This window comes from Crassostrea angulata, chromosome 10 (genome assembly GCF_025612915.1).
Source record: "Crassostrea angulata isolate pt1a10 chromosome 10, ASM2561291v2, whole genome shotgun sequence".
Lineage (NCBI taxonomy): Eukaryota > Metazoa > Mollusca > Bivalvia > Ostreida > Ostreidae > Magallana > Magallana angulata.
In genome coordinates this window covers 21164561-21182441 of record NC_069120.1, presented here as the reverse complement: position 1 = coordinate 21182441, position 17881 = coordinate 21164561, and the positions used below count along the sequence as shown (strand labels likewise).

The window sequence follows — 17881 nt, the reverse complement described above, 5'->3', positions numbered from 1 at the left end:
AATCTTTATGCTTATTGAAAATAAACCTTTTGGTGATTATATTACATACATAGTACACAAATTGATGAGAAATGATGGAAGGAAATCCATTTGAAATAATCTGTCTGTATCTCAATGAAATCAAAACATAACCATGCCAGCTATCAAAATTAGGTTTTATATATTAATTGAAAATAAAAGTCCATTCCAGTTTGAAAATAAAATTTAAACTAAACCTTTTAGAATGTAAAAAGACAAAGGATAAGCTATATCATGCATAGTGATCATGATAAATATATTATTTCCAGTACATTTATAAGCAAAAGCAAGACAGGAGTAGTCTTCTGTTTACCATATTTTAATACATAAAGTTACATTCTGGCATGCCCAACTTCTTCATAAATGTTTCAAATGCCATATTCACCATACCACTGTACATAATATTCTTAACACTACATAGATAATTATGAAATAATATTAAATTCTTCATTCATTAAGGGCATTCAACTTTCATGAAGAAGTTGCTTTCCCCTGACAAATCACAGAACTTACAGCATGTGTGCGACCTTTGACCGGAACTCCGTTGACCTCTAGTAAGACATCATCTCTCTGGATCTGCTGGCTGGATTTGGCGGGTCCCAGGGGGAAGACTTTTTTGATGCGGACCACTCCCTGGGTCTGGTCATCCATGTCCACATCCACCCCTCCATACACACTGAACCCAAGACCGGATGGTCCCTTGTTCAAGTCCACCATGAATGTGTTTTCTTGAATAAAGTAAGTAAAACAATCAGTAAACATAGAACCTCCTTGTCAAATCAGCAATTCTTCATATGGCGATACTCAATAATTCAAAGCAGGAGGGATCTTATGAAGTCTAAGCATTAAAAGCATTCAGATATACTTTATTATTAACAGGTTATGTTGCAAAAAAACTTCATAATTGTATTAAATCTCTAAACTAATATATACATGTATCTACATTGTACCTTTGTCAACAAATGGATAGTAAATGTTTCCATCATTAGAGGGAATGCTTCCTTCTGAAGCGTCTGTTAGTTCTGAAGCCTCCCTTTGCAGGCCCCCTACTTCTCGCTTTTGATCCACCTCTTCACTGGATTCCAGGGATTCTGGGACTGAATCTTCCTCCAATGGTGTATCTGTCTTCTCTTTCTGGCCTCTGTTTTCACTGCTTTGGTTTCCTGACACATTGCTGTTGGCAGAGGCACTGCTTTCAGTCTGATCTGATTCTGTGAAACTATTGTAACTGTTCTGAACATGAACAGCAGTACTTCCTGCCTTTGATGATGAAGATATTGTTTTACTTTCACTTTCCTCCATCAAATCCAGGTCACGGTTTTTCTGCTGTTTTTCTCCATGCGTAAACATTTGCATAATAGGAGGAGTTTTGCTTGGATTCTGTCTGGATTCTACAGATCCGGTTGAGGAGTTGCTGGACCTTACAGAACTCCTGGAGGAAATGGAACAAGCGCCTCGTTCAACAGAGAACAAACAAACATCTGGAGCATTCTGAATAATTTCCACAGCCTGTTTGTGTGTGACATTTTTCATGGGTATTTCTCCAACAGCCAGAATTCTGTCCCCTTGAAAGATTGGGCCAAACATTAAATTTTTCCTCTACATGTATCAGCTTTCAACTTTAAAAAAAAATGAAATTTCAAGATTTTGTTCTTTTTGATGAATCTAATTCATTTACCTGGTTGTATAATCCCTGGACCAGTGAGGTCTGCAGCGGCACTGTGGGGTATAATGGATTTGACATAAATTCCTCCAAACTTCACAGATGTGTTTTTACCTCCCTAAAAATAAAATCATGTATGATATCAAGACTTTAATTGAATATCCCAATACTTAAAGTTGTTTAGTAACATTCACTAGTACTATCCCCCTTTCTTGATTATGCAGTTTTCATGCAATCACTTAACATTTTCATTTGTATTTTTTTCTAAATTTCTACAATGATCAGTACTTGTACAATATCTTTTATTTAAATGGTGCATTTTGACATGTCAATTTTTTTAAATGGAAAGAAAAAAAGGATACATATTCAAGACTCTAAGTTGGTTTTAATTGGATCATGTAACACATCTTAGATGTGTTACATGACTTTTTCCTAATTTCATACAGCTCTTTAAGGCCATCTGATATTTTGGTGACAGAGTGAATTATACCGGTACATGTGCAACAATAACCAAACTTACAGTGACATTGAGACCAAAATCGCCACCTTTCTTATCCAGTGTCACCTCAAACATTTCCCCTGGTAAAATCTCTTGTTTACTGTCACTGAAGAAAAGAAGCCCACATTAATTCATCTCAAGCATAATTTCAACTTAAGGACTCATCAAAGGTAACTCCTTTAACATATATAGTCAGAACAATTCCAGAATTTTATTTTGAGGAATACATGTAGTTCAGTTGGTTACCTTGCTGTAACCTCTATTTTTTGCCATTCATTTAGTTCTGTCGCTTGTAACATTTTCTGAGGGTCTGCTTTATCCAGTCCCCGCCCCTCTGTTATAGCTTGGATCCCCTTCTCCAAGTCTGAATCCACCTCTGATTCTACATCATTCTCTGTGTCATCAGGGTCTCTTACTGTGACACAAATGTAAAAAAAATAACCCAAAACTAATATTACTGAGAATCCACTGATTTATCTAAAATCTCAGTTACTGTATATCATATGATGCAAATGCTATGATGTACACATGTACATCTACAAATGCAACCATATTTTCAGTACTAACCTAACTTCACATTGTACACTGTATAATATAAATGTTTATCCACATCCATGTATTTGTGTGTCACAAAATTATCAAAAAACAGGTAAAAATGTAACCTTTATCATTTGCATCTGTCATTTATTGTGATTTTAAAAAAATGCTTCCATTTGCACACAAAAACAGATGTCATTTTTGCATACTATATTTTTTGCGTGATTGCAAAAAAACCCCAAATTTAAATAATCACAAAAGCGCTGGATATACAGTATACTATACACACCTGCAGGAATGGGTTGACTATCCTGGGGTAGGTCAGTTACAGGAAAAATTTCACTTTCTATGGATTCGATTTGTGACATGGTTGACACATCAGCAACAGATGGGTCATCTCTTACATGATCAAATGGAATGTTGTCTACATGAATATGGTCTGAATTGTCCTGATTATTATGGTCCTCATCTGATATCTGACCATAGATCCCGATATCAGATGGGCTAGCATTGGAAGTTTTTAATTTGGCCATGGCATCTCTTAGGTCGACCTTGCGTTTGATGGATTTCGGCGCTCGCACTTGCGACACAAGCAGTCTGACGGTGTCTCCCGAGTACCTTATCATCTTGACTGCTTCGTGGTGCTGGACTCCCTCAAGATTCTGCCCGTTGATTGCAATCAACTGATCGCCCGGCTTAATGTGACCGTTGCGAAAGGCAGGACCTCCTGGGGCAACAGCTTTAACAAACACCCCAAGGTCCAGCTTGTTGGAGCATTCTCCGCCTACGATAGTGATGCCAAAGCCAACATTAGGTGCCTTCTTCAGAACAATCTCGCAAACATTTCGTTCAGATTGTTCTGGAGAAAGAAGCTCATCATCAAATCTTTTTTGAAGTGTGGCTGAAATGACAAATTTTTAAAACATTGTAGTATTTGATTTCTAAATTGTACAAAAAAGCTTTGATAATGTTCAATCAAAGGAAAATGAATAGTTTAATCTAAATCAATTATTTTTCAAATCAATTCTTCCAGTCAGATAAATTGGTCTCTTAGCTACTTCAGTATTGTAAATCCCCACTGGGTCAAAATCTATCAGAATTTCAAATCAATTTGAATTTGAATTGCAGTCTCTATAGTAAATGGAGAGTGGGCAGGTTTTCATAGCTAATAGTTCAAACAGAATTTTCTGTTTTTTTATAAAACAGAATGATTCAAATATGTATATCTTTACAAAAACTAAAACTTATGCAATTCTGAATGAATCATGACTACATACTGTTAACAGTTTCGTTGGGGCCCATATCCCCATCCAAGTTGGTCTGGTCTGCCGTCTCTAAAAAAGGGCCAATATCAGATTATCTTTTTTTTCTAAACTGAACAACAATGTATTCAACTCATGCGTGTTCATAGTTAGTAAAATGCCCATGTTTAAAATGAATTTGTGGAGGCAAACAAAACATCAGTCTGAATATTATACATGTGCACACAGTTGATTAGTTCTATCCAAGTTAAAAATATTACACATATGCATGCTATAGTTCAGGCTTTTAATCATATATGTGTGCATTCAAGAAAAGCATTCTTGCAAAAAACAGAACAACTTTACCACTCTTCATTGTAATAGGATATAAACATGTATTGATTTGTATGTCAAGTTTGTTAGTCATGAAACAAGATGCACACACTACCTATAACATATGGAGGTCTGGGCTCCTCTCTCAGCGATTCGCGGAAGATGTCTCCAGTGGACACGGCGTAACGCTCCCGTTTCTTGTCCGAGGGGAGTTTATACTTCTGCCGCAGGTCAAGCATGCTGACACTGGCCTCCGCTTTATAGGGCGGGGGTCTGACAAGAAACACCATGCAGCATACAGACATGAACATGCACGTAGAACTTTATATAGATAGAATGGACTTATTCCTAGCCTGACCGAGCTCACAAAACAAGGCTTAACAAAACACATGATAATGACATGAACGATGTAATAGCAAGACAATATCACAAACATGATGCAGGTATATAAAGAGTCATGCAAATGCCAAAATTAGTTAACTGCAATCCACACACTATCTGTTCGTTTTTTCAGTTGCTAAATTTTGTATACTGTAAAAGCAGAAATTGATTGGGTACTTAATTTTGTTTTTGATATTTTGATAATACTTATTGAGGAAATTTGATCCAAAACAAAATTTTCATAAAGTTACATGTTTAGTATGATACTTAATAAAACAACAAAATCAAATCCTATTGTATTTCAAATCCCCATAAAAATTTCTGCTCCTACAGTACCAGTATCTACATTAAACTAAATAAAATATTAAAACATTTCATCAGTTTTAAACCATGCCTACATACATAGTAAATATGTAATGTATATATCATTGCTGGTATGTATTTTTGCATTTCATGCAGTTTTAATATAGAGATTGATAAATATAATTTACGATAATTATTATTCATTTCAACTTACAATGCGTACGGTAATGATTTTCCTTCAGCCTTTGGTTTGTGTAATCCATTTAAGGCTTCTGATGCCTGAAGAATAATAAATATCAAATTTCTCTATCAAAAATGTACTTATTGGCCCCGATTTAACTAAGTTTGGTATGAAAGTCATTCAAAGCTTATTCTGGACCCCCATCACCATCTAAACTCACTGATGCTCCATGTGACTCGCTCGAGCTCTGCTCATCATCCACCATGCTCTCGTCACACATAAACTCGGCCACTGAGTCCAGGGTGAGTTCTGTAAAGATATAAAGCAACCACAAATTGTAAATGAGATTGTTACAGCTCATGCAATACAATGAGGTTAATGGTCCCAGTTTCCTTACCTTGAGGATCAATGTTGGATTCTCTGGACCTCATGCTGAGTTCAAATCTGTGCTGAGCTGTGGAAAACTGCAGCAGATAACGGCCCCTTTTTAATGAAAAAAGAATATACACATAAATTTAAGAATATATGTGTCATATACAGTACAGATCAGACCCAACCTAACAGAAAGTAGACCCCAACTAAATCCTGGGTTTACTTTCAAGGTCTGCTCGTGGTTTACTCTGGATTTGCTAGAGCACACCCAGAGTTAACCCAAAGAAAATACAGAATAGACCCAGAGTGGACACAGAAAGTAAACCCTGATCAGAAGTAGACAGCAGAGACTGCATGTGTATTTGGAATATACTATGGGTGGGGCTTACAGGCGGTAAGATGGTATATAAGACAGGTCTGCTTCACATTTCAGTGTGTAAAGTGGACCCAAAAGAAAACCCTGAAAAACCTAAAGTAATCCCTGAGTGGACCCAAAGTATGATTTTTTTTTATAAAAAACAGACCCCGAGTCAATCCCAAGTAAACCCCAAAAGTAAACCTGGAGTTTTCTAGGGGTCTGCTCTGGTTTTAGCTTGGGTCTGGTTGGTACTGTATCCTACATGCTTCCAGAATTTCTATAACATTTTTCTCCAAAGAATGAAAGAGAAATCTTTGAATGCTTCACTGCATGCCAAAAAAGTGGATGTTGGAAAATGGCTTACTTCCTGTAACTGTTGGTGTAGTAGTTCAGCTTTGGGGGCTTTTCCACTCCATGGTCTGGCTTACTCTGGATGCTGAAGCGCCTCTTGTTGAACGAGACCTTCTTGATGCTCTGCCAGGGGTACTGTTGGATCATAAATCTCTTGCCCTGGAGTTCATTCTCAGCCAGTAACAGGGAATGGACATTAATCCCAACCCAAATAATGTCTGCTGTGTTTGTCTTACTCTGCCAAGTGAAGATATGAATTCAAACTAAAAATTTATTTCTAAGCTATGCGTATGTAAATAAATTAAAAAAGAAATCACTTAAAAAAATTGACCATCTAAGTATCAACAACCTTCACAAAGTAAATGACTGATACTCTTACATCAGTATCAGCATAGTCTTACCTTCTGTAACTTGTAAAAGTGGATTCCATATTCTTGAAGTTTTGTTGCTTTCTAAAGAAAATGATCAATGAAAGTTTTAATTTTTGCATTCCTTTTGATCACATCAATTTCATCACACATCATTATTAGAAATTGAGTAATTGAGACGATTTGACTTTCCTGACCTTAATAAACTCTATCTCGGCCTGTCTGTCTGTCAATCCTGCCAGTTTGCGGTGTTCCTCCGTGGCATGATCTCTGATGTACACACTGCCCAGGCGTTTCACGACCCGGTGTGGAAAGTAATGCTCTTGCAGAAAGTAGTTCTTGCCCATGCTTTCTGGGTCATAATCTCCATACTCTGCTTGCAAAGCAAGACCAGATAACTCCACACACTGATCTTCATCACAAAGAGTTCTTTCCTCCAGGATGTCATGCCTAAGCTGTAGGTACAACAGGTGCTTGGATATCTGGTGTCTGGCAAATAAAAGAAGGTTTTATTAATTAAGTCAATGAAATAAATAAATTCTATACAATCAACAAAAGGTGTCTGTAGAATCTTTTCATCTCAAGACATTTTACAGACCAATGCCACTTGCATGAATTCACTTTTGACTATCATGTCTTGGTAAGACATTTAAGCTTTCTAGAGAATTGGTAAATCATTATTTCAGTCAACTTACCAGGTAGTCTTATTTTTACATTAGTACCGTAATTGTTAAGTATGCAAATTTCTCAAAATGAGAGGTCTTACCTTAGCAGGGTCACACTGGATGGGTAGAATTTGACCCTGACGTACAGGGTCAGGGTGATGACAGGGCCATTCTCCTTCCAGTGGTCCTTCCAGCCCTCAGGGGCCACCTTGTGAAGCTTCGTGTCCGGCTCAATGAAGAAATGCTCTCCCTCTGAAAAAATGAAAGCAAGTGATTTAATGTAGTGACCTCAAAATTCCTGGACTAATAACAGGCCACATCACTCACTTGGGTATCAGTTACTTTTTCTTTTACCCAATTAAACCCTGAACACCTGTTACGGCCCTAACCAGGGTCTGGGAGGTCATGATTTAAAACAAATAGGAATTTTTATTTATAAGAACACATTCCTATGCATTTAGAAGGTGAATCTCAAATATGATGATTTTTTCTTTAAATAAACTTTGTACAACTCATGAAGCCCCGTTCTTGGTTGAACAAACTTTGATCTTCAGTATATCAGGATGTTTGTTTAGCAATATCATAAACACGTGATAGTATTTTAATTAATGTGGCAGAAAGATCAAATGATTTTTCCCTTATTCATTCCCTTGTTGAAGATTTATACCCTCCAGGGGTATTATTTGTTCAGCTCTCCCCTTTCAAGAGGGTGTAGTCCTAATTTATGTGAAAATAGTTGAATTGTCTTTACTCAAGGGTGCTTTGTGCAAAAGTCTGTTCCAGTGTTTCGATATAAAAGTTAGAGCCACAAACAACACCACCAGCAAATACCTGACAAACTTTGATAAAAAAAAAAAAAAGCTCCTTTTAGCCTTCAAGTTCACATGTACAAATTTAAACTTTGGTCATATTCCAACGATCATTTACAACTTTTAAGATTTTTTTTTCTTATTGGAAAAACAATTATCAATTCATTATAAATTAATCAATAATAAATAGATAAATCACCGTTGATGTGTGTGAGCCCAAAGAAGAAGAATTCTGGGAGTTCTATGTGGGTGATGATGGACTCAAACATCTGCTGGGCAGTGGTGCTGGGGTCCACCAGGGCCTCCAGTTTCTGACCGGTCAAGAGCACCACCACGACGCGCCGCACATGGGCGGGGTTTTTTAAGCTCTGAGAGGTCAAAGTTCATAGGCTCATTCTTCACATCAAAATATATTACATTTATCAAGAAGACAGGTTATATCATTCTCATTTGCTTTCTCACGTTTATGACAAGTACAATTTCTTCATCAATTAAGGGCCCTCAAGGAGCAAAAAGATACAAGATTAAATACATGTAAATGTAACTTTGTCAGATAAAATTTATACATATATGTTACATATAAAGATAAATGGTCCAATATAAAAGATGTCACTAATATCAAATGTGCAAGTCCATCTGGATATTGATATTGACCATAAAATGCCAAGTATATCACTATTGATAATTGATTTACAGTGTATCTACTTTTCAGACTTTATGCATGTTTGTAGTTTTTACATTTCCCGTTTTTCAATAGTTCAATGCATGCCAGTTAAAATGATTTTTCTCTTTTGAATGCAACAAATTGATCAATATAGCTCTTTAAATGCCTAATTATTTTCACTGGTAAACAAACATCTTTGCAATAAATAACAATGATATTGCTATAAATAATTGTTGACCTTTATGGCGTAAAAAAACTGAATGGATTTGATGACGATCTAAAATCTAGCATATTGAAATTTGGTTTGATGATTTACCTCCCCTTGCAATGGCACAGATATCCTAATCAAAGGTTTGGCAGACTTGTGGACAAACTCAGGCCCATAATATTCCTGAAACAATCAGTGAATCAATACAGCATATTTGTCCATCATAAAAAATTCAGTTATTGACAACACAGTACTGACAATCCAAACAATACAGTTTACCTTTGGTTTGTGATTGTCGTGATGTAGGTGTGTCAACTTTCCGGCAGAATTCCCATGGTGCACTTGCTAGCATAACAAATAACATTCTTTCACCAACCACATTTGATTTAAAAAACAATGAATGTTAAATCATTGTTACATAATCATTATGACTATATGACAAAGGACAGTTTTCATTAGTTTAAAAGTTGGAAATAATAAATAACCTTTTTCAATCCTTTATTCTCTTCCACCGTTCTGTAGATCTCATCCTTCAGCTGATCCAGCTTTTGTTCCATCTCCATTTCCTGTCATAAGTTATTCAAAGATAATTCATCAAAATGATTTAATCTTAATTCTTTTCTATGAGGAAACACTAGTGATACCCCAACTCTGATGTGAATGTACAAAATAAGCAAAGTTGACATTTAACAGGAAGTTGACATCAAATTTGTTCAGATATTAATCCCATCATATGATATGCCTAAAGAAAGAGTGTGTTAAAATTTCAACCCCTGCAATGAATAGTTGCTAAAAAGATTTTGATGAAAATTTTAGGCTTAAAATAAACTAAGTTATCATTTAACAGGAAGTTGGTATCTGAAATACTGAAAATATTTTCATTATTCATATGTTTGGATTTTTAAAAACCGTAATTTACAAGCTAATGATTGCATATTTTATGACTCTCATCCCTTTTTGCAATGGTTACTCTGAATATTTCTGCAATCGCTAGTGACTGTATTGTGTACACTTTATACCTGGCTCATTCTGTGGTGATTATAATTCCCAGATGCTAATTTCTCCGGATATGCCACGTGATCTTTGGATCTAAAATGTATGAGAAATGAGCACTGGTGTATAGAAATATAATAACAAAATATGTTGACATAACAAGCTAAAATTATAGGCATAATACAATGAGTCATTCAAAAGTAAAGGACATCAAGGTGACTGCAGATCGGTTCCTGGGGCTTAGATGAACTTAGATGCAGAGCTCACTTTTGATTTTAGTCTCACCTTTACAATGAATTATATATAGTGGAGAAGTGGGACTGATAAAAAATAAGCTTGTCTAAGTTTTATGGCCCGAGAACCTGATAAACAATGTATATGAACATGCTCATTGCTGTTACTGGTATGTTACTAAGTTGAACAGCTCTGCATGGTATAGTTGAGCAAATACAATATGCTTCACCTCCCCCATGTTCTATTGTGCACTAACTGTTTCAATAAATTCTCAAATTTTCACAAAGAACATTGTAGGGGATACTGGAACCACTCAATGGATGTACCAGAAGATTTTCTACCCTTCTTAATAAAATAGAACTTCTATCTTGGAATTTAAGTAACTACATGAAGAAAGTATGTGTGTTTCCATTGGATATATCATTCCATAGAGATCGAAGCATATTAGATCTGTAACGATAGATAAAATGCTCATGCATATTCTTTTCATTATAATCATAATTATTACATGTACATGCATGTATTCACATATCCAACATAACATAAAAAAGTACACATTTCCTATTACGTCCAAATAGTCATCCCTGAGATACCAACCTATAATGTTGCTGATCCTGACTCAATGACATCTCGCTGCTGATTATGCTATCTCGGTCTGAATCTCGACCGAGTCTTAGGGCAATATCTGAACCATGTTTCGTATGAAGACCAGGGGTATATGACCCTAGAAAACACAAGCTTCTAATTGAAAAACCCAATTTATATCACAGGTAATTTAAAAAGAATTTAAATCAAAACCAAAAATTGCAAAAAAAAACCAAAAATTGATATATTAAAATTTTAATTTATCAAATTATTTCTAAATCTACCCTACAAATTGTGATAAATGCAAGTTACTTTTAATACAAGTCTTTTAATGAATATTTCAAATAAAAAAAGTTTTCAAAATAAAAAAAGATGTATACAATTGTGCATCAAACTTATTCATTCCACCTGTGAGATACATATACTTCTGTTCTATTTATACTAAGGAATCTTAAAACTGGTAACAACAAATATTGCATCAAGTGTATATGAAGAGCAATTATAAAGTCCTAAACAAAACTTATAAAGAGTTATTGATCTTAATGACCCCAACTCCAACCCAAACCCTAAAGAAAATAAATAGTGCTGTAACAACATGGATACCAGTAGTTTAATTTCCCTTTTTTAACCTTTGAAATTTTTACTTCTTTTCTATCACAGATTTTAATTAATTTTTTGCTGAGAGGTATCAACCAACTAGGTTCAATAAAACACAAAGGGCTACAAGAATCTTATTTACTTTTGATTCACAATTGGCTGCTTCCATTTCAGTGAGTGTAAACAACAACATCAAACAAACTACAGATATGTTATTTTAGCATCAGTAGTCATTTCCCACCACCTCTCTCCAGTAAATTGATTCCTGCATACATGAGATGTCATGAATATTCAGAATACAAACAAGTTTTTGATGAACAAGATGGTTCTAATACATTATACATAAAGTAGAACTGGTGTATTCACATACATATGGCTTATGATATGCATATCATTACATGTATTATTTTTGCATGCATATTATGTGAGTTTTTTGGTATTAAAAGCAAAAAAAAAATAAAAATCATGCAATAAAAGATTACCTCCTCCATGCTTCATGTACTTTGCTAAAGGCATCAATACCCATAATCAGTTTGTTAGGAAGTGAAAATTATCTTTTATGGTTGCATTTTTAATCATAGATGACTTAGCCATACCAACAAAAACATGCTTCTGATTAACAATCCGTCTTTTTCAAAGAGATCACATTAGTTAATTCTTGGGAACATTCAAACCTTCCCCTTACTAATCACCCCCTTACTAAATGAACATCGATTTTTATTCCATTCCAATCATCTACTCATAATGCACGTATTGCATCAAAGATTAAAACATTCAATCTCACCTTGTGTAAATGACATTCCAGACAGAACAGATCTGGTGTCTGACCAGGGCAGGTCAGGGTTCAGTGTCAAAAGGTCATGACCTTCATATCCCTCAGTCATCAGCCCCCTCCTTAGTATCTTCAGTTTTCTCTGCCTTTCCTTTAGACGGAGGTATTTCTGCTGTGCTGTCTCGTTCATGTAGGCTCCTGTGCCACTGGCTGACCTACTTCTGTTCTTGCCACTTTGAACCGGTCCCCCATTCAGGGCCGAGGTGAAAGTGATGTCAGACAAGTGGTACGATCTCCCTGGGGTCATTGTCACATGCTCAATGTAGGTAGGAGGCTGGGTAAAACCTGGGTGATACATAGGTTGTGTGTGGTTTTCTTTTTGAGACTGATGATAATCTTTATCTGCAGTAGAGAGAGAGATAGGGGTGTAAAAAACATAAAATTCTATATCCTTCAAGATAACTGTTCAAACAGCAGGTGAAGTCTTTTTTCCCTTCTACCATAACTTCGATCAAACAAAACATAAATAATGCACAGCAAGAATCATTAACAGCAAGTATTCTGTATCTTACCATCATATCTACTTTCCCTGTGCCTTGACCTTGATCGAGACCTTGATCTGGATGGAGACCTTGAGCGAGACAAAGATGACCTTGACCTTTGTCTTTCTCGTCTCCTTGTGTACTTTTGTCTTCCTCTTGACCTTTGCCCTCTTGAGGAAGCAGAACCAGTATCATGGCGACTGCTATGGCTTCCGCTATGCTCTTCCTGTAGAAAAATGAAACAAACTATCTATAAAGTTCTGTCAATACCAAAAAATTCTTTTAAACATGTACATAGCTTTGGAAAGAGTAGCTACATAACTAAAGCTCTATGGGTCAGTTTGGATTGACAGACTGTAAAGGTAGATACAGTTCTGTTCATGATATAATATCATAATTAGAAATTTAATTACTTCCATAGATTCCTTATTTGACATAAGTATTTAATTCGAAAATACTGCCATTTTGTAACAGGTGGCAAGGAAATAATTTAGCAAGTTCATACGGACTCTGAGAATTTCAAATTTTCGGGAAAGTGCTTAGATTTCAAAATGAATATTAATTCCTTGTGTTTAATTTGGAAACTACAGTAAGTTTTCAGCTAGAGATACATTAATGATTAGAATTTGTTCATTTGTTGTATAGCCATTCCCTTAGTAATATACTCCAGAATTTAACAGCATTACTTAACCACTGGTTACAATTGTGGTGACTTTATTTGAAAAGTTAACTAGTCTGTCAATGACGTGGTCTGTAGTAGTAAAGTACATGTAACTGATCTATTTTTTTTCTATCAGATACCTCTATGGAGTAATATTTGTCCATCCTCTGAATATTGCAAAAGATGGATCTATTTAAACAATAAAACATGTGGGTGTCTGAGAGGAGAATCTGACTTTATTTATTCGTCTACCGCTATATATATAATGCACTGTAAATGTCAGCTTTACTCCAATTCCAATAAATATTAAAACGAAAATGTTGATCATCTTCCCTCAAAATCAAAATCTGATTACAGTAATATAAATCATAAAGCTTTTCTACCCCAGTAAACCATCAATAATGAATTGTTGTTAAAGAAACCCAAACATATGAGATATAAAGTCATGATAAAAATAAAATCAATTTAAAAAAAAAATTTATTTGTAGACTTTGAATGTTATTTCATAAAATTCATGGTTCATTTTGAATATACTTATTATTCAGTATTGCAAATTATTTTTTTTTCAACAGGTAAGAAACTTTTACAACTTTGCAAAAAACTTTATTACTATGAATAATATCTTAGCACACAGTCCTTAGGAGTCAACAGAAGTGAATTTCTGTAAACATTTAAGTCTTTTTAGACTCTGCTTTCAGAGTCTACGCATGCGCATTGATAGAAAATATTGCAATTTTATGATGAAAATGCAAGGTCTACAAGCATTAAACTTGCAAAGTACTGCATGTATTGGCAGGCTCCTAATTTGATTAAAAAGATCCTGAATATTTTAATTAAATATCCATTGTATTTGCACAAAATACATATTCATTTGCACTTAAGAAAGTTACTCATCTTTGAAGTTGGATGTTCTGACAATAAGTAAAAAGTGAAATTCATGAGTTTTTGGTGATATATTTTTGTAATTTAAAGGTAATTAAAAAAATACATGATATAGAATTGTCTGTGGCCTATGCTCCACAGGGGAGTGAGAAAGGCTCAAGTCAAGTAAGTCAAGTCAAAAATATACATAATTATTCATGATAACTGAATAATTTAGCATGTAAATGATTAAAATGAGACTATACTTTAGCTTAACAATGATAAATAAACATATCCAAGTATTTAATTTATTTTTAACAGTTATAGTTGTGCAGGATCAAAGTTACGGGTGAATTTTTTATTTTAAAAATTGATCTTATGTAAACAGTTTTAAACATGACATATATATGACACCTTAAAGTTCAGAAATGTTTTTGAAACGTCAAAATTATTATTTTTTTGGAGAATTTGTTAGAAATAGGGGACATAAATCATACTTTGTTTCCATCAGAAACGCGATTTTACCTCAATACATAATGGAGCCAAAGACTGTTTTCAAAATTAAGACCGTTTTTGGAGTCCCAACAAGACTGTTTAATGTCTTTCATAAAGATTATCTATGTAGGCTCAATGTCAATTAATTGCCATCAACTAGTTTATCACTTGACAATGTATCTAGTAATTGCAAATTAAAGTTATAACCATTAATGGTTAGTTAAACACTTATACTCTGTACCTCTGAGCTATCGCTTCCCATTATACTGGAGTAGATTTTCTTTGTGTACAGGGAACTATTCCTAGCTTCTATGTGTCTCTCTGCATAGAGAGAAAAAGCCTGCAAGAAAAAAACAAAGAAGTTTTAAAGTACAAATAATTTAAGAAACATGTGATAATGATCACCAGGTATCCTAGAAATCTGAATATTTTATTATTGATAAAATAAAAAAATAATCCACTTTATGATGCAAATTTGAAGTTTATATAACAAAATATATATAACCCTGGTATTAATTATCAATGATTTTGGAGAGTTTAAAAATTTTCATTCTTGCTTAATTCACACTGCAAAATTGTGTCCCTTTGCAGGGTCAACCACAGGTCAAAGGGGTCTACTGAGGCTGGAACAATTTAAGGCAAGATGCAAACAGATTTTCAATGTCATATGACAAAGAAACTTACTGAAAACTACCAAAGTTACTGAGTAAATTTTTTATAGTTTCCCCCCAAAAGATGACAAACAAGGGACATGAATTTTGGAGAGTGTAGATCAAACTTTTTTTCACCCAAAAAAGTCATGATGAACTTATCAGACATCTGGTTTTCTATATACTTACATATATATACTGACCTGTATAATCTGGTTCAATGTGATCCTTGTATCTGGATCCACATCACACATGGAGGCAAGAACACCCTCCAAATTACGGCTGACAGAAGGCGCCTGAAATACAGTCCAGTTAATAGTCACTATTGATCCCTTCACAACAGGTGTTACATGTGTTAGCCAAATATTTCTTATTACCACTGTTCAAAAGGGAAGGACTATTTTGTGTTGTGCCAAATTTGATTGAAATTGGCCAAGTGGTTTTAGAGAAGAAGTTTAAAATGTGAAAAGTTTACAGACGGACGGACAGACAGACGGACGACGGACAAACTGTGATCAGAAAAGCTCACTTGAGCTTTCAGCTCAGGTGAGCTAAAACCAAAAAAGATCAGGAGACAAAATTAACAAATTTCAGTAATCATTAGAAGTTGTACAAAAAATTATTTAATTTTTTTTTTTAGTTTAAACAATATTTATTTAGTAATTAGAATCATACATATTACAATAACAGTACATAGAAGATTGAAAAACAAGCCAAAAGGCTTTTGTTAATCTCATTCTCGTCAGTTTACAAATGAGAGGAGGGTAAAATTTTCAAGTACAATAACATTACACATAAACAATGATTAGGAAAAATGTAGGGGGAATGAAAAGGAAATGAAAGGTGAGAAGAGAATAGCTGCAATTGAGTATTGAGACAATTGTAAACAAATTTTTTTTAAATTTTTTTTTTGTTTTCTGTATCTATAACATCATGTATAACAGTGTGCATACATGTATATTTTCAGTTGTCTCATGTATTTCTGATATTTTTAAGCTTTAACATACATATGGAAATTTTTGGTAAATTGTATATCTCCTTGCTTGCTGCTCTTCTTGCTTATTCAATACAAATAAATTCTTTTATATGTACTGGTAAAGAAATCTCCATATAATGTATTGATTTCACAAAATGTAATCTATACTATTCTTCATCAACCAACATCAGAACGTTCTTGATCAAATTTGCTTATTTGAAATGAGAAGAAAAAATGGGGATTAAAACTTAAATAAGGAGCATTCAAATATGGAAACAGTCAAGAAAAGAGAAGAGCATGAGAAACACTGGAAATTTAAGCTAAACTAAAAGTGCCTCAACAAATGTGCCACTTGGCAAGTGGTACTGGTAGTTAGGATGGGATAGGTATTGTTCATGAAGGCTACACAGCATTGAGATATCAAAAGAACAGGTAATGCATCTAGCGATCGAAGGTATCAATAATTTCATTCTAATTTAACACTGTGTAATCATGGGTATCTATAAGAATTTATTAGGACTTTGATGCATTAAACCTTGTTCTGGGAATTTAAATCAATACTTCTGAAATATTAGAATATGTCCTCATTAAAATATGCGAAGCTGTCTCATATACCTGTTTGAAGCTTGAATGAATGAAACCAACACCATTTGATCACTTCAGTTCAGAGAAATTTCATTCTATCAATCTGATTTGAATGAAGATTTAATGATTTTGATGAATAAGTCCCAGGAAACTACCTTAATGAATAAACAAAAGAAATTTTTGATAAAAGAACCCAAGTAACATGAGTAAACAAAAAACTCTTAACAATAAGTGCCAAAGCCAAGATATTCACACATATAAAATAGAATCACATTCTAATTTCGTTAGCAGAGTGCTGAACAACAAAGAATCTGGTGTTTCTAAAGCTGATTTTCTTATATTTATCAGGGTTTTTAATAAGTAAAATTAAAACAAAAACTGATACCATGTACATGCAATCATTATTCAACAGAATATATGCAGTAAAGAGGTTTTGACAATATTTCAGCCATGCAGATTTTGTGCATTTGATGTATAATTGTAAAGTAACTGGTCTTTGAGGAACTTATTTTTTTTTTTTTTGAACGAGTACAGTGTATATACCTGTACAAAAAACCTTGAAGCTAACCTGTTTTTATATGTATAAGTGTGTTTGATATTAAGCTACTGTCTATTATTCAATATCAGTGCATCGAAAAATCTGCGTCTATACAGGTTGTAATGGACCTATTGTCTCGTTTGTTGACTCAACCTGAAGAGGATAGATGGATGTTATCCGTTTGTTACCTGAAGCAAGCTTGATAATTAAGGAAGTCAAACACTTGACCATTACCGATGCATACCATGGGACCCGTTTTTTGTTGAGTTATTTGACAATCAATCTCTCTGACTGAACTTAACTATGAGAAAAGTACACAGACTTCATCACTGCTGGCATCTATCGATGCATCATATGCACAGTAAATCTATTGATAAAGTGGGTAAAGTGATTGAGTGGATCCAGAAAACCGGGTTAAACATTCGATCACAAAGAGCCCTC

At 34.4% G+C, this 17881-nt stretch overlaps 1 protein-coding gene across 6 annotated transcripts in view; it reads right to left on the bottom strand.

Moving 5' to 3' along the window:
• LOC128164836 (tyrosine-protein phosphatase non-receptor type 13-like) overlaps window positions 1-17881 on the bottom strand; it is a 33856-nt gene that overhangs the window by 9568 nt on the left and 6407 nt on the right. For 3 of the 6 annotated variants that reach the window (XM_052828856.1, XM_052828860.1, XM_052828857.1), the window contains exons 5-30: window positions 15545-15637; window positions 14933-15031; window positions 12705-12900; window positions 12145-12534; window positions 11843-11866; window positions 10776-10902; window positions 9971-10040; window positions 9437-9517; window positions 9231-9296; window positions 9060-9134; window positions 8279-8447; window positions 7372-7522; window positions 6803-7094; window positions 6639-6689; window positions 6251-6474; window positions 5554-5639; window positions 5377-5465; window positions 5190-5254; window positions 4407-4564; window positions 3995-4051; window positions 3007-3618; window positions 2427-2595; window positions 2202-2286; window positions 1697-1799; window positions 969-1583; window positions 532-746 (exon numbers count right to left, since the gene is read on the bottom strand). In XM_052828856.1, the coding sequence (XP_052684816.1) occupies window positions 532-746; window positions 969-1583; window positions 1697-1799; window positions 2202-2286; window positions 2427-2595; window positions 3007-3618; window positions 3995-4051; window positions 4407-4564; window positions 5190-5254; window positions 5377-5465; window positions 5554-5639; window positions 6251-6474; window positions 6639-6689; window positions 6803-7094; window positions 7372-7522; window positions 8279-8447; window positions 9060-9134; window positions 9231-9296; window positions 9437-9517; window positions 9971-10040; window positions 10776-10902; window positions 11843-11866; window positions 12145-12534; window positions 12705-12900; window positions 14933-15031; window positions 15545-15637 (4362 nt within the window). The remainder of the gene's footprint in view (window positions 1-531; window positions 747-968; window positions 1584-1696; window positions 1800-2201; window positions 2287-2426; window positions 2596-3006; window positions 3619-3994; window positions 4052-4406; window positions 4565-5189; window positions 5255-5376; window positions 5466-5553; window positions 5640-6250; window positions 6475-6638; window positions 6690-6802; window positions 7095-7371; window positions 7523-8278; window positions 8448-9059; window positions 9135-9230; window positions 9297-9436; window positions 9518-9970; window positions 10041-10775; window positions 10903-11842; window positions 11867-12144; window positions 12535-12704; window positions 12901-14932; window positions 15032-15544; window positions 15638-17881) is intronic. The other 3 variants (XM_052828859.1, XM_052828861.1, XM_052828858.1) reach the window with 2 other exon arrangements.